Genomic DNA, 14,964 nt, shown 5'->3' with positions numbered 1-14,964 from the left:
GGCACCCTTACCTACAATAAAAGAAATCCTTATGTTCCTGGATAGCGCCATTGTATTTTCCTCCATTTACTTTAGACGCGCCTATCATCAGGTTGGACTTGTGGATGAGTCAATCTCTCACTGCCTTCCTCGTGCCACTTGGACTTTTCCAATACTATACGATGCCATTTGGCTCAGCGTCAGCGACACCCATGTTTCACTGTGCCATAGTTCACCTCTTCAAAGACATCAATTTATTTTTCGGTCTCGCCTGATCCAGCGCATGCGCTGGTCTGGCGAGACTTATTGAGAGGGCTCCAAAAAGTGCTACCAGGCCAGCCTAGAGCTACAGTGCATGTGCGCGGGCGCGCGCGCGCTACGTTTTACCGCAATTACTTTCACTTTCGCGGCCGCAAGGCCGCTTTGATGTTGATCATGATCGCAATCGCGATCACTTTCACTTTCGGGGACGCAAGGCCGCTTGGCATAGCCAATAGGTCTCGATTTTGGGAGCTTATAAGTATTTAGTTACGCAACTGTTGCATGGCTAAACACTTATAAGGTCCCAAAGGCGAGACCTATTGGCTATGCCAATGCTTGTTTTAAATCCTCCCAGAATGGCATTTTGGTTTTTTCTTAACCAAAAACAAAGAAGAGCTTCATGTTGTTCTTCATGAAGTTTGTTCAAGATTAGCGACGAAAGGCCCAGTCTTGTTTCCTGAAAAATGAAAGTTATTCAAACAGCATGTGGAGTACCTAGGATTCTCAATGTTGGGACAAGGTTTAGTACCAAAATCATTCCTGGTTGAGGCTATGCAGGATGCACCACCGCCCACTGACAAGGAGATGTTGATGTCATTCATGGAGTTCTGTGAATACTACTCCAAATTTGTGGAAAACCTTTCGACTCTCATGGGATCCTTGTGCAAACTGCTGAGAAAAGGTGAAACTTTTGTGTGGAGACAAGCTCAGCAAGAAGCCTTCAAAGCTGTAAAGAAACATATTATGTCTTGAAAGACTGAGCACCATGTCGGTGGATACCAGCTCATACGATTTATGGGCTGCCTTGTCCAAAAAACACAGGAGTGAAGCTTGGATAGTAGCCTTTGTCACCAGGATCCATAACTAGACAGAGATACACTGTCATCGAGAGGGAACCTTTGTCTTGTGTGTTTGTGCCATTTCACCTGGGGAAAGACGTTCAAACTGCAAATTAACCATGAACTCCTTGTCCACATTTTGGCTACAGGTGGGGGATTCACACCCACTGCATGAATACCTAGACTGAGCTCTTTCTGTACTGTTTTAAAGCTCATTATGTCCCTTGAAGGAACAAGAACCTGCAGACTTTATGCACACATGTCAACTCAGAGCGAAGAAGAAAGGGGGATGGGGAAATTGATATGGTGGTGAAATTGAGTGATGTTGACGCTCTACAAACTGGTTATGTAGATGAGGAACTGTGGTGAGTCTAGAATGAAAAACAAGGTTACTTGGGTTAGATGTAGAAACATGCTGGAAGGTTATTATACATTGCTTTGCTCAAGGTAGTGTAGAATTAAATATAGTGAATGGATTTGTCATTTCTAACAATAGATGCATTCCTCCCAAGGGTATTTGCTTGAGCATTCTTTCTTCTTGTCACAAGTGTCTCATGGGGATGTAAGCTCTGAAGTGTTTGTGTGGGATGCATTTCTGGTGGCCCAAAATGTACATAGATGCCAATCGTTTATGTCAGAGAGTGTCATGTTTGAGTGTCACCAAAAAAAGATTTTAACGCCTCATGTACCCCTTTACAACCAGTTTGCCGGCCTGACGTTGCATGGCAAAAGACGGAGCATGGAGATTGCCGGAACCTTTCACAAAGTTCCTTCTTACATGCAGCATGCTTTAATCCTCATTGATTATCATTCTAAAAGGCCAGATGTCATGCTTTTTGAGAGAGCAACCACCTCCAAAATTTTTGAATTCCTCAAGTTAGTTTGTAACAAAGGATTTCCCTGAGATGAATATTACAGATAATGAAGTACAAGTTACTTCCACCAAAATGATTGGTTTCCCTGTTTTCATGGCATAGCACACTTTAGGACTGCCCTTTATGATCCACAGTGCAATGAGCAGGTTGAACGATTTAATAGTTATCTTAAGGGCAGTGTACACCTAGCCTGCCAAGGTCACATTACCTTTTCTATAGCCCAAAATCCCTCAGTTCTGCCAGGGTACTAGCCCATTCTTCTTATTGAGAGAGAGACACTCCACCTCTGAGGTATGTTCATAGTGGCTCCAGGGTAAGCTTTCTCAGGGCAAATCCTGTTTCCAAACCTGACCTCCTGGGGTTCAGGTGTTTAGCGCCTCAACAGACTCGCTCTATGGAATGCCTTGATAATGCCAAAAGTCAAACATCCCAGTTTTGCTGTGGGTGACTACTAGAAAAGGGGGTTTCCAAATTTTTACATCCGTACACAACTGTCAAAGTCAATAGGTATAGTGGTGTCACCCAATATGGTAAGAGTTAGAATAATAAAAGGATTTCCAAATGCATAGAAGTTTGTGAGATTGAGTATTAATGTGATGGGGAATTTCCTATCAATCCGAGACCCAGCGTTATGATGGTTCCTTCTCCCTCCGGGGAAAGATTAGTGTACCACCTACAAGGGCCAAACTTGGAGGCCCGGAGTTTTCACAGAACATTTCCAGAGAGCACTGTGATACTTCTAAAAGTGTGAATGTTTTTGAGTGCAAAATAAGCAGCTGGTATGCCAGTGGTGTTGCATTAGTGTCTTGTTGCACATTTCCTCCCTACCTGCTGGTGCTGGGGCCGGTCTCTGCCACAGTTTTGTGTCTTGTCAATACAAATGCTGAATATGCAGGTAATGCGCACTTACATAAGCTTATCCACCCATCAGGTTGGAGAAACCTGTACAAAGCCCCGGTAGGCAGTTTATACAACTCTCCTTTCATCCCAGCTCTACTCATGTTGCCTGCTTCCTGGCTAGGCAAGCAGAGTAACTCATCCACTAGCCATCTGCCAGACAAGCGTTAGGGACTGGCAGCGAAAGTAACGCCCATTGAGGGGCACAATTAATTTTTATTTTGGTTCCCCTTTTTCACAAGGCTATGCTTGGTGTAGTTGTAACTACAAGCAACAAAATAAATCACGTGTGTTGTCCGACTCATTTCTCTAATTGTTTACTTCTCAATTCCACTCCACTTGAACCTTGCCGCACATTTTTGCCTCTTTGATGTTTTGTAGTCTGCAGCATTGCACTCACCTGGGTATTTCCTCCTGTGCTCTCTTGGACCATACTCCTTGACAATGAGCAGCACATCGCGAAACAATGGAAAAAGCTGCCCACAAAGTTGCTGAGGCCCAATGCAATCAGCTCCTATAAAGGAAAAAGAAAGAAAGCAATGAAACAGACTGACTGATGCATGTGAAAGGTAAGGCATCTTAGATGACTGGACACACCTCTGGCCAACAGTACTGCCAACACTCCAACTACTTAACCAAATCTGCACACACCTGGGAGCTTATAGATGTTTGAGTTACATTCCTGGGGACATGGCAGTAGCTTCAAAATCTATTTTAGACTGTTTGATATTTCAAGAGTCAGTTCCTTAGGCACTAACCACTTATATTTCATGCAGAAGCTCCATACTCCTTCAAGCAGTCATTCTCTGGATCATTTCTTCATATCCATTTAAGGTGGCACGCCACATTATATATTACAGATAGGGCTCCCGGTTTTGTGGTATTTTGTTTTTGTTGACATTTCCATCTGTATTTATCCATATTTACTTTTTGTCAACTTTATCTGTATTTATCCATATTTATTATGGGTTCTGTGAAAAACATTAAGCTGAAACTGGTATATTTCCACATTCATTTAACCAATAAATATGCCGTCATCCATGAATGCCGGCCAGTTTTCAGTAAAATGAACAACCGCAGAATGCACTTATATGAAAATATGCACATTTCAGTATCAGCCTTGTGCATATCTACTGCTGTTTCAGCCTCTTTACTAAAGCTTTCTTTATTAACCCCTTTACTTCTCAACCCACCCAGCTATTGGCCTGGCAGTCATGGCAAAGTGTATTTAGAATCACTCAAAAAGTACTCAATTTCCATTATTATCCACATTGAAAAATAAATGCAGACAAGAAAATAAATGGCTTTCTGTCTGTATTTATCTGTAAAAATATGTAAAAACGAAAAACAGGGAGCCTTAATTACAGAGTAATGCTCTAAAATGTAAATATTTAAGGAATGCTGAAAATTAGTGATTTAAATTTGCAGAGTTATATAAGATTCAAGAATTTCCATATTGGTGAAGATGGAGATTCTAAAATATAAGAAGAAAGATATGTGAATTGATGCACCAATTTCCTAAGGGGGAGCCCTTCCTGACACTGAGAGGCCTTAGTGTGGGTTTTCTTGACTTCTGTGGTGAAAACATGATTGGCCCTTCATATTTCCAGGTGTACGGCATTTCTGAAGGCCTTGTACATGTGCACTTTATGGTTTTCTGACAAATTACACTTGTCATAATGTATGAAAGAATACAGAGAAGTCACAAATCTTCATAGGAAGACTATGGCTTGATTTGGAGTTTTTAGAAAGGGTTTCTCCATCTCAATACTTGGCAAATGTGCTGTCTCTCTTATGACATGTGCCATAGGACTCTAAATCAGGAGCTTTGAGTATATCCAGTGTGCCGATAAGTTCTTCACTACGTGTACAAATGGATTCACAGTTAGTGCATAAACAGCTGCTCCCAACGGCACGCTCGTTTTGTGTTGTTAAACTTAGCAAGCTGAACTTGCTGCAATCAAATAAGTCCCCTGAGTAGGTGATTTGATGTCTGAAATCTCTAGTCTGTAAGGAAACATCTAAGCACAAATACTCATTTGCTTCCATTGTGTTGCTTTTTTCTGAAGCCAAACTTTAGTCTGGCTGCAGGAGACTAAGGACAGAGGCTGTCTGATGGATACTTGTCCTCCTAAGCAGTTATTCCTCCATCAACAAATTGGCACTAGTTACACCTGTCTTAAATTAATTCAAGGATGCTAATGCCGGATAAGGGACTTCCTGGTTCATGAATGGCCCACAGTGACTTCCCAGAGGATGAATGATCCATAGTGACTCCTCACAAGAGGAATGGTCCACAGTGACTACTCACAAGAGGAATGGTCCATAGATACTTCTCAGAAGAGGAATGGTCCACAGTGACTCCTCACAAGAGGAATGGTCCATAGAGACTTCTCAGAAGAGGAATGGTCCATAGAGACTTCTCAGAAGAGGAATGGTCCATAGGGCCGTGAGATTTCTCCAAAAGACTGGATCAAATGTATTTACAGTATTTTCACAAAAACACACTGATGTACTGTAGTCTACCGTTCTCTGGGGTACGATTCAGAGTTTGCTGATGTCATCTTCGATCCCACCCATCCCTTCCATCAATGGGCAGCAAGAAAAGTATTGCTTGAGGTGATTTTAATATTTCCTCAAATCACATTGTTTTTGGTCTGAGAGATGTAGTAATTAACTCTTACCTCTTTGATGGGTTTCAACAGTTAGTTCACAGCAATCCCTGAACTTTGTTTGTGTAAACCAATATTAATCTTTCAAAATGGGGCCCTGATTCTTGGTTTGGTCTTACCATAGCTGTTACTTTTCAAGTCTCTCCCCTGACAACTCTCAGAATCAACTCCAGTAATTCAGGAAAAATACTCTCCCCATATTCAAGAAAAATAACTCTCTATTCAAGTGCAGTCTTGTGAGTTAAGAATTTCAACAAAATGTGCATTAACATGCTCCTCTCCTCAGGCCCAGAAATTAGCTGGAAAGCAAACTCGCTCCAACAGCTTAAAATCCTTAAAGAGGAAAACTACCAACAGGAGGGCAGATGGAGTAAAAAGTGTTTGTCAAAGTTTTCAACAGGGCTCTTTTTAAAATGAAACATCAGGATATTTTCATGAGGAATCATGAATACTGGTGAACAAAAATCTTTGGACAGCGCCACCCAACAGGTTCTTGAGGTCTATAAATGTTCCTATATTTATACAAAAACGTAACATTTTAAAAATATTCAATGTGACCTCTTCCTTACCTGATTGCTGTCCACCTTGTAGCCATGTTTTGTAGCAAACGTTTTCCCCAAGGAGATGGTGATGGCGTAGCCCACGATAGCGATGGCAAAGGCATTGCCCACTACTTTTTCAAAGAGGACAGCGTTGGGCAGTGCTGGGCTTTGCAAGCTGGGAGAAACAGGAACACAACACAAAGAGTCATTATTTATGTATTTGACAGTTTCATATAGTGCCAGGCACTACTAGGTGTGAAAGCGCTTTACATAGAACAGTAATAACCCAGTGGTCTTATGGACAACACAACCTAGAAGGATGTCAACAGTTAACACAGCATAACAAAAAGGGGGTTGACAGGGAAAAGGAAGAAAGGAAGAAAGGACAAGAGTGTGGTCAAGAGTTCAGAGGAGGCATGAGACAGGCAGGAGTTGGAAGAGAATTTCTAGGGAGATAGAAGGAGGGGGACATAGTTAGTAAGTGCAAGAGGTGGAGGTGAGAGGGAGAAGCCGGTAAGGGAGGGTGAGAGGTAGAAGAGAGAGACAGTGTGTGGAGATGGGCTCGGGATGGAGTTTGCGCATGGTAGAGAGTGAAGGAGGGGAAGGAAATACAGGACTAAGAGAGTGGAGCGAAGGAGGGTAGCAACAGGAGAAGGAGGGAGGCAGTAGGTGACACCAAGAGGAAGAAGAAAGGGGTTGTAGAGAGAGAAGGTGAGAAGAGGGTTGGAGAGGGAGTGGACAACTCAAAACAAGTGAGGAAGTGGGAAGGAAGAGGATAAAGAGTTGAAGATAGGACATAATGGAGAGGCAGGAGGAGTGGAATGACAAGAGTGAGTGTAAGGAAGACAGTGTGAGTGAGCACTGAAGAAACAGGGAGCTGGAAGAGAAAAACAGGGCCTAGACAATGGAAAAGAACAGGAAGAAGAAAGGACAAAAGGTTGACACACAAGCAAAAGATACTAGGTAATACAGGGTGTTAGACCTGTCAGCCCTTTGGGTGGTCCCTCCTCATCATTATTTATTTTGTCCCACTTTTGCCTCAAACCCTGTTTGAATTTTTCCTTTTTGGGAACCACCAGACTTTTTAGTGTTGCTGCAGATTCAGGGAGCCATTTTACCTACCCCTGAAACTTCTGTCTGAGGGCCTGAAGCACAAAATGGTGGCCACCTGTGACATCACCAGCATCCACTGGAACCTACCAGCACCTTCCAGAACATTCCAGAACCCTGTGACAGTTGGAGGCGGTTTAGAATGTTGGGAAGCTAAGAGAGAGAGTTGGCAGTTGGAGCTGGCAGTTGGCACCTGACTGGTGAAGAGTGAGCAGCACAAACGTGAAGGAGGAAGGAGTGAAGCAGCAGGGGTGGAAACTTGTGCCTGGAGTGGGGTCCATAAACCCACCCTTGATACTAGTCCCTACTGACGGAGCCCAGCCTAGAGCCCTGTGTGGGAAGAAGTCAGAAAAACCATCCTGAGGACCTGGACAGCAGGAACAGGCCTTAGAAACAAGAGAACAGCAAGATCCTGACCTGGAAACTGGTTTCCCTGGAGTCCGACGTCGAGTAGCCTGAGACCGGGAGCCCGAGGTGGAGAAGCGGCGCTGACTGGAAAAGCAGACGTCGTGCCCGGAGCCGCCAGAGGTCGAGAGAGGGCGCCGTCAGTGGTCGTGAGGAGTACCAGAGGTCGAGGAGGAAGTCACCCGAGGTCGAGTGAGCGGCGTCATCGGAGGAGTGAAGTCCGCCCTCCGGAGTCGTCGGAGACCGAGGTGAGGTGTACCGGAGGTCGGGAGTGAGGATCGCACTCCGGAGTCGCCGGAACCTGTGAGAATCGTGCCGGAGGTCGGGAGTGGAGGTCGCACTCCGGAGTCGCCGGAAACCTAAGGAGAGGAGCACCGGAGGTCGGGAGTGGAGATCGCACTCCGGAGCCGCCGGAAGTCGACATCGATCCAAGGCCGGCCGACGTCATCGAATCCGAGGTCGCCATCGGACCGGAGCCGCCCGAGGTCGCCATCGAGTAAAGACTGCCCGACGCCATCGAATCGGAGGTCGAGATCGAACCGAGGCCGCTGACATCGAGACCGGATCCGCCTGCCGGCGTCGTCAAAGAACTGACATTGTGCCGAGGCCGCCGACATCGAACCGGAACCGCCTCACGGCATCGATACGACTCCAGCGGCGTCGGAGCATCAGAAAAAGGGCAGTAAGTGGAGTAGAGGGCGCCTAAGGCCCTGTGGAGACCTGAGAGACTGCTCTAAGGGGCTAGGGAGGTGCTGGAACCAACCTGACTGTGCCAAGGGTGAACTGGGACTAATCTAGAGAAGTTGTGTGGAGAGAGAGAGCCAGGTCTCTGGTATTTTCCCCCTTTATCTACCTCAGTTTAGGCCTCAGCCTTGACCAAGCCAGGGAGTAGACACCCCCAAGCCTTCCACATCCCCACAAGCTGTGCCTGGGCCAAATCAGCCCTTAGGAATTCAAAAGTGATCTGATTCCATGAGTGTCACTGTCAGCTTTTAAGTATTTATTAGGGGCACTGTATTTATTGTATTTAACCTATTTATTGTTCCACTGTATTTATTGGTCCACAGTATTTATTGATGCACAATATTTATTGGTTACAGTATTTATTGCCTCAGAATATTTAATTGCCTGTCTGTATTGCACTTTTATTTATGCCTTCAGTATTTATGATCACCCCTATTTATTGAATCATTAAGCCAGTATTTATTTGTCCTGCACTTTCTAAAAAGTTTGTATATTGTGATTGTTATTTATTTTCTCCAATCAGCAACTAAGAGAAAAAGAAGATAAAGAAAGTTATTTTCATAATTTTTACGGTGTAGAGTCGTTTTTGGAACGGATGCACGCATGGTTATTGTTTGGGTATGTTGTATGCTTAGCACGGAGCCTGATTCCTGACCACTCGAGCCAAGCTACCACAGTGTGTCCGGAAGACCACCACCACCCCTTCTAGTGTGGGAGTGGTTTTCCAACATAATTGGTGTTCAGCGGTGGGATAGAGCTGTGCCTACGTATACTCAACAATAACTGTGGGTAGTCCATAGGCCTACACCGGGAGTTTTCTCAAAGCGGCCTTCCTAATTGTGGGTTTTTGTTTTTTCCAAATTTACTCTGGTGGTGGGAGGAGGTATTATTAAAGGTACCCCCCTGCATAGTTACTGCACAAAACCTGTCCTCTAACCTGAGTGGGCGAGATGGAGTTTGTACTAGAAAATCTAGAAACGTACACTGTGGCCCAACTCAGGGAGTTTTGCCAGCGGGAGGGGGTGTACTGTCCCCCAGGAGCAAAGAAGGGTGCACTCCAAACCAGCTTAAGGGCTTGGGGGGAGGCACGCCGAGAAAGCAAGGCTGAGGAGGAGGACAGGGATAGAGAGCCTGACACCGAGGGGGCTGAGATGTACCAACCTGAGGTGGGGAACCTGTCAGCGGGGCCCAGAACCATTTCTAGGAAGGGCAGCAGTGCCTCTAGCGGTGGCTTGTCTGAAGTGGAGTTAACAGACCGGAGGGAGAAAAGACAGCTCACATGGGACTTAGCAAGGCTGGAGAAGGAGAAGGAGGAGCAGAGGATGGCCCATGAATTACGACTGAAAGAAATAGATCTTCAGATCCTGAGAATCGGGGCACAACCTGTTCCTAATGGTGGCAGCCAAACCCAAGAGATCACCAGGGAGCCTAAACCATACCTGCCAAAGGACATAGTAGCTAGCTATGGAGTGGGCGACGATATCGCCAAGTGGCTAGCGGCCTATGAGGTCTCGTTGAGGGCCCATGGGGTTTCAGAGAAGTACTGGGGAGGGGGATTGTACAAGTACATGCCTCCAGCTGGTAGGGATGCTTTATTGGCCCTCGAAGAGGATGAGCAGACCCACTACCCCACCATGAAACTGGCGCTCATCAGAAAGTTTGGACTAACACCTGAAAAGTACAGACAGAAGTTCAGGGGTAGTCACAAACTGGGCACGCAGAATTGGGTGGACTTCCTGGACTATGCAAAGAAGGCAATGGAAGGTTGGATTCAGGGCAGTGAAGTGAGGAACTACGAGGGGCTGTTTGACCTAGTACTGAAGGAACACCTGCTCGAGAAATGTTTCCCTGAACTGCGGCAACACCTGGTGGATAGCAAGCTGACCAGTCCCCGGAAGCTTGCTGAGGAGGCGGACATTTGGGCTAGTACCCGGGTGTCCACAAGGGGGACTGGAGGGGATACTCAAAAGGCCGGACAGGGCGCCCCCCAGAAGAAAGAGGGAGGGGAGAAGAAAAAGGAGTTCTCCAAAGGCCCCCAAAATAACTTCCAAGGGAAGGGAACAGGATTCACCCCTAGGGCTAACCCACCCAGAAACCCTAATCCTGGCCAGAGTCAGCAGCCAAGGGTTGTCCATTGCTATGAGTGCGGTGGCGTTGGACACTATAAAGGAGATCCGAAGTGCTTGAAACGACCACCCCCTCCCACTGGAGGAAAGACCCCCGGAGTAGCTAGTGTAGTGCTCGGGGAGGAGATGCCCTTAACTAAGGGAAGGGAGTGGGCGGGTGTCACGTTAGTGTCCCTGGGAGAACGGGAGATGGTTCCTAAGATCCAGGTGCCCGCAAATACCGCAAAGTATGGGCAGTGGGTCACCATCAACGGCCAAAGAGGGGAGGCTCTGAGAGACACAGGAGCCAGTATGACTATGGTGCGTAGCCAACTGGTGTCTCCAGAGCAGGTAATTCCCGATGTACTCCACCCAGCCGCGATGGCTGACGGCAGAACAGGCCACTATCCCGTGGCCGAGGTTCCCTTTGAATGGGGGGGGTTGCAGGTTCACTTCGAGTTGCCGTAAGCCCTGCCGTGCCAGTCGATTGTCTGCTGGGGAATGACATGGAGCACAACGCTTGGAAGGAGGTGGAATACCGGACTCACACTGAGATGCTGGGTACACCTGACTGGGCCTGTGTTAGCACAAGGTCCGCGACTACCCGTAGAGGGAGTTCATTTCGGCTGGAGCCTGGAACAAAGGCCCAGCCAGCTGCCAGTCAAGGGAAGAACCGAGGACAGGAGGAGCCTGCCTCGGCGTCCCCACCCCGTAGGACGGATAGGCCACCGGAGGTGGTGGACCAGGAGTCTGCGGTGGGGGACGTTACCAAACTGGAGGACCTACCCATCCCGGCCGAGTGGCACGTGGAGGGAGGCCCGTCCAGGGAGGAATTCTGCCAGGGCCAGAGGGAGTGCCCTACCCTTGAGGGGCTGAGGCGACAGGCCGAAGCCCAGGCAGCAGGGAACGTTGAAGGGAACTACAGTGTTTACTGGGAGGATGGCCTCCTCTACAGTGAACCCAAGGCACCCCTACATGGATCGTCACGAGCCTTGGTAGTCCCTCAACGTTATCGAGCCTTCCTTCTGGAGTTGGCTCACGAGATACCATTGGCAGGACACTTGGGGCAAGACAAGACCTTCGCCCGTCTTGTCCCACACTTTTATTGGCCTCAGATGAAAGTGTCGTCCGATACCTACTGCCGGACATGTGTGTCTTGCCAAGCCAGTGGGAAAACAGGGGTGAAGCTGAAAGCTCCTCTGGAACCACTTCCTGTCGTTAGCACCCCCTTTGAAAGGGTGGGCATCGACATTGTGGGTCCGTTAGATCCACCGACTACAGCTGGTCACAGGTTTATCCTGGTTCTGGTGGATCATGCCACACGGTACCCAGAGGCAATACCTCTGAGGACCATAACAGCACCTGTTGTGGCTAGGGCCCTGATGGGAATCTTTACCCGAGTGGGTTTTCCCAAGGAAGTTGTGTCCGACAGGGGGACCAACTTCATGTCAGCGTACATGCGGGCCATGTGGAAGGAGTGTGGAGTGACATACCGGTTCACCACTCCTTACCACCCCCAGACAAATGGTCTGGTGGAGAGGTTTAACAAAACCTTGAAGGGCATGATCAGAAGTCTGCCTGAAAGCCTGCGGAGGAAGTGGGACGTCCTCCTACCCTGTTTACTTTTTTCCTACAGGGAAGTGCCACAGAAGGGAGTGGGCTTCAGCCCCTTTGAGCTTCTGTATGGGCACCCTGTACGTGGACCTCTCAACCTGGTGAGAGACGGATGGGAAAGAACTCCCAGAAAGCTTCCCCAGGATGTGGTGAGCTACATGCTGGCCTTCCGGAGCCAAATGGCTAAGTTGTGGAAGCAAGCTTCTGACAACCTGGAAGCCAGCCAAGCAGTGATGAAGGCGTGGTATGACCACAATGCTCACCCGGTGGAGTTGGAGCCTGGCCAGAAGGTGTGGGTGATCGAACCGGGAGAGCTTAGTGCCCTCCAGGATCGCTGGTCAGGACCCTTTGAGGTGTTGGAGAAGAAGGGTAAGGCTACCTACTTGGTGGACCTGAAGACCCCTCGTCAGCCCCTGCGGGTGCTGCATGCCAACCGCCTCAAACCCCACCACGAGAGGCCCGAAGTCATCTTGATGATGGTGACTGACGGAGGAGAGGACGTGGAAAGCGAGCCTCTCCCCGATTTGTTTGCGTCTCAAGAAAAGGATGGGTCGGTGGAGGGAGTGATTCTCTCCCCATCTCTAACTCCTGAACAGCAGGAGGACTGTCGCCAGGTCCTGGGGCAGTACTCTTCGTTGTTCTCCCTTGTCCCGGGTAGGACTCACCTGTGCGTCCATGACGTGGACACAGGAGACAGCCCACCTGTGAAGTCCAAGATCTACCGGATGTCAGACAAGGTGAAGGCCAGCATTCATAGTGAAGTCACTAAGATGCTGGAGCTAGGAGTGATCGAACCTTCTAGCAGCCCCTGGTCCAGTCCGGTGGTGTTAGTACCAAAAGCTGCACCACCGGGTGCCCAACCAGAACTGAGGTTCTGTGTGGACTATCGGGGACTGAATTCAGTGACCAAAACTGATGCTCATCCGATCCCTAGGGCGGATGAATTGATTGACCGGCTGGGAGCTGCCCAATATCTAAGTACCTTTGACCTTACTTCTGGGTACTGGCAGATCTCTTTGACTGATGGAGCAAGGGAAAGGTCAGCCTTCTCCACGCCCAATGGCCACTACCAGTTCTGTGTGATGCCCTTTGGGCTCAAGAACGCCCCTGCCACGTTTCAGCGCCTGGTAAACCAGATCCTCACCGGAATGGAGAGTTTCTCTGCTGCTTATCTGGATGACATAGCCGTCTTCAGTAACAGCTGGGAGGATCACTTGCGTCACCTGCAAGCTGTTCTCCAGGCCCTGAGACAAGCTGGATTGACGATCAAGGCCAGCAAGTGCCAGATCGGGCAGGGGTCGGTAGTGTACCTTGGACACTTGGTAGGTAGGGGAGCGGTGCAACCCCTCCAGGCGAAGATCGAGGCCATCATGGCCTGGGAACCCCCCAAGACACAGACTGAGGTCCGAGCATTTTTGGGCCTCACGGGATACTACCGCCGCTTCGTGAAGGGGTACGGTACCATCGTAACCCCCCTCACGGAGCTCACGTCCAAGAAACAACCTCGACGGGTAGTCTGGACGGAGGCTTGTCAGCAAGCCTTTGAGAGATTGAAGAAAGCCATGTGCGAGGCCCCGGTCTTAAGGGCCCCAGACTTTTCCAAGGAGTTCATTGTCCAGACAGATGCATCAGAACATGGCATTGGGGCAGTGTTATCGCAACTCAACGAAGAGGGTCTGGATCAACCCGTGGTCTTCCTATCCCGGAGACTACTTCCCAGGGAACAGAAGTGGAGTGCAATAGAGCGTGAAGCCTTTGCAGTGGTATGGGCTCTGAAGAAGTTGCGGCCATACCTGTTTGGCTCGCACTTCCTAGTTCAGACCGACCACAGACCCCTTCGTTGGCTGATGCAAATGAAGGGGGAGAATCCCAAGTTGTTGAGGTGGTCTATTTCCCTACAGGGGATGGACTTTCAGGTGGAACATCGGCCTGGAGTGGACCACGCCAATGCAGACGGTCTCTCAAGGTATTTCCGCCTTAGTGATGAGAACTCCCAAGGGGTTGGGTAGCTCTCCCCACTTTCAGCTGGGGGGGACGCGTGTTAGACCTGTCAGCCCTTTGGGTGGTCCCTCCTCATCATTATTTATTTTGTCCCACTTTTGCCTCAAACCCTGTTTGAATTTTTCCTTTTTGGGAACCACCAGACTTTTTAGTGTTGCTGCAGATTCAGGGAGCCATTTTACCTACCCCTGAAACTTCTGTCTGAGGGCCTGAAGCACAAAATGGTGGCCACCTGTGACATCACCAGCATCCACTGGAACCTACCAGCACCTTCCAGAACATTCCAGAACCCTGTGACAGTTGGAGGCGGTTTAGAATGTTGGGAAGCTAAGAGAGAGAGTTGGCAGTTGGAGCTGGCAGTTGGCACCTGACTGGTGAGGAGTGAGCAGCAAAAACGTGAAGGAGGAAGGAGTGAAGCAGCAGGGGTGGAAACTTGTGCCTGGAGTGGGGTCCATAAACCCACCCTTGATACTAGTCCCTACTGACGGAGCCCAGCCTAGAGCCCTGTGTGGGAAGAAGTCAGAAAAACCATCCTGAGGACCTGGACAGCAGGAACAGGCCTTAGAAACAAGAGAACAGCAAGATCCTGACCTGGAAGCTGGTTTCCCTGAAGTCCGACGTCGAGTAGCCTAAGACCTGGAGCCCGAGGTGGAGAAGCGGCGCTGACTGGAAAAGCAGACGTCGTACCCGGAGCCGCCAGAGGTCGAGAGAGGGCGCCGTCAGAGGTCGTGAGGAATACCAGAGGTCGAGGAGGAAGTCACCCGAGGTCGAGTGAGCGGCGTCATCGGAGGAGTGAAGTCCGCCCTCCGGAGTCGTCGGAGACCGAGGTGAAGGGTAACGGAGGTCGGGAGTGAGGATCGCACTCCGGAGTCGCCGGAACCTGTGAGAATCGTGCCGGAGGTCGGGAGTGGAGGCCGCAC

At 48.9% G+C, this 14,964-nt stretch overlaps 1 protein-coding gene across 3 annotated transcripts in view; it reads right to left on the bottom strand.

The window, feature by feature from the left end:
• SLC26A6 (solute carrier family 26 member 6) overlaps positions 1 to 14,964 on the bottom strand; it is a 209,031-nt gene that overhangs the window by 104,185 nt on the left and 89,882 nt on the right. For all 3 annotated transcript variants that reach the window (XM_085624368.1, XM_085624367.1, XM_085624369.1), the window contains 2 exons: positions 6,093 to 6,240; positions 3,252 to 3,365 (listed from right to left, as the gene is read on the bottom strand). In XM_085624368.1, the coding sequence (XP_085480494.1) occupies positions 3,252 to 3,365; positions 6,093 to 6,240 (262 nt within the window). The remainder of the gene's footprint in view (positions 1 to 3,251; positions 3,366 to 6,092; positions 6,241 to 14,964) is intronic.

This window comes from Triturus cristatus, chromosome 9 (assembly GCF_964204655.1).
Source record: "Triturus cristatus chromosome 9, aTriCri1.1, whole genome shotgun sequence".
Classification (NCBI taxonomy): domain Eukaryota; kingdom Metazoa; phylum Chordata; class Amphibia; order Caudata; family Salamandridae; genus Triturus; species Triturus cristatus.
This window is presented reverse-complemented; position numbering and strand designations above follow the sequence as displayed.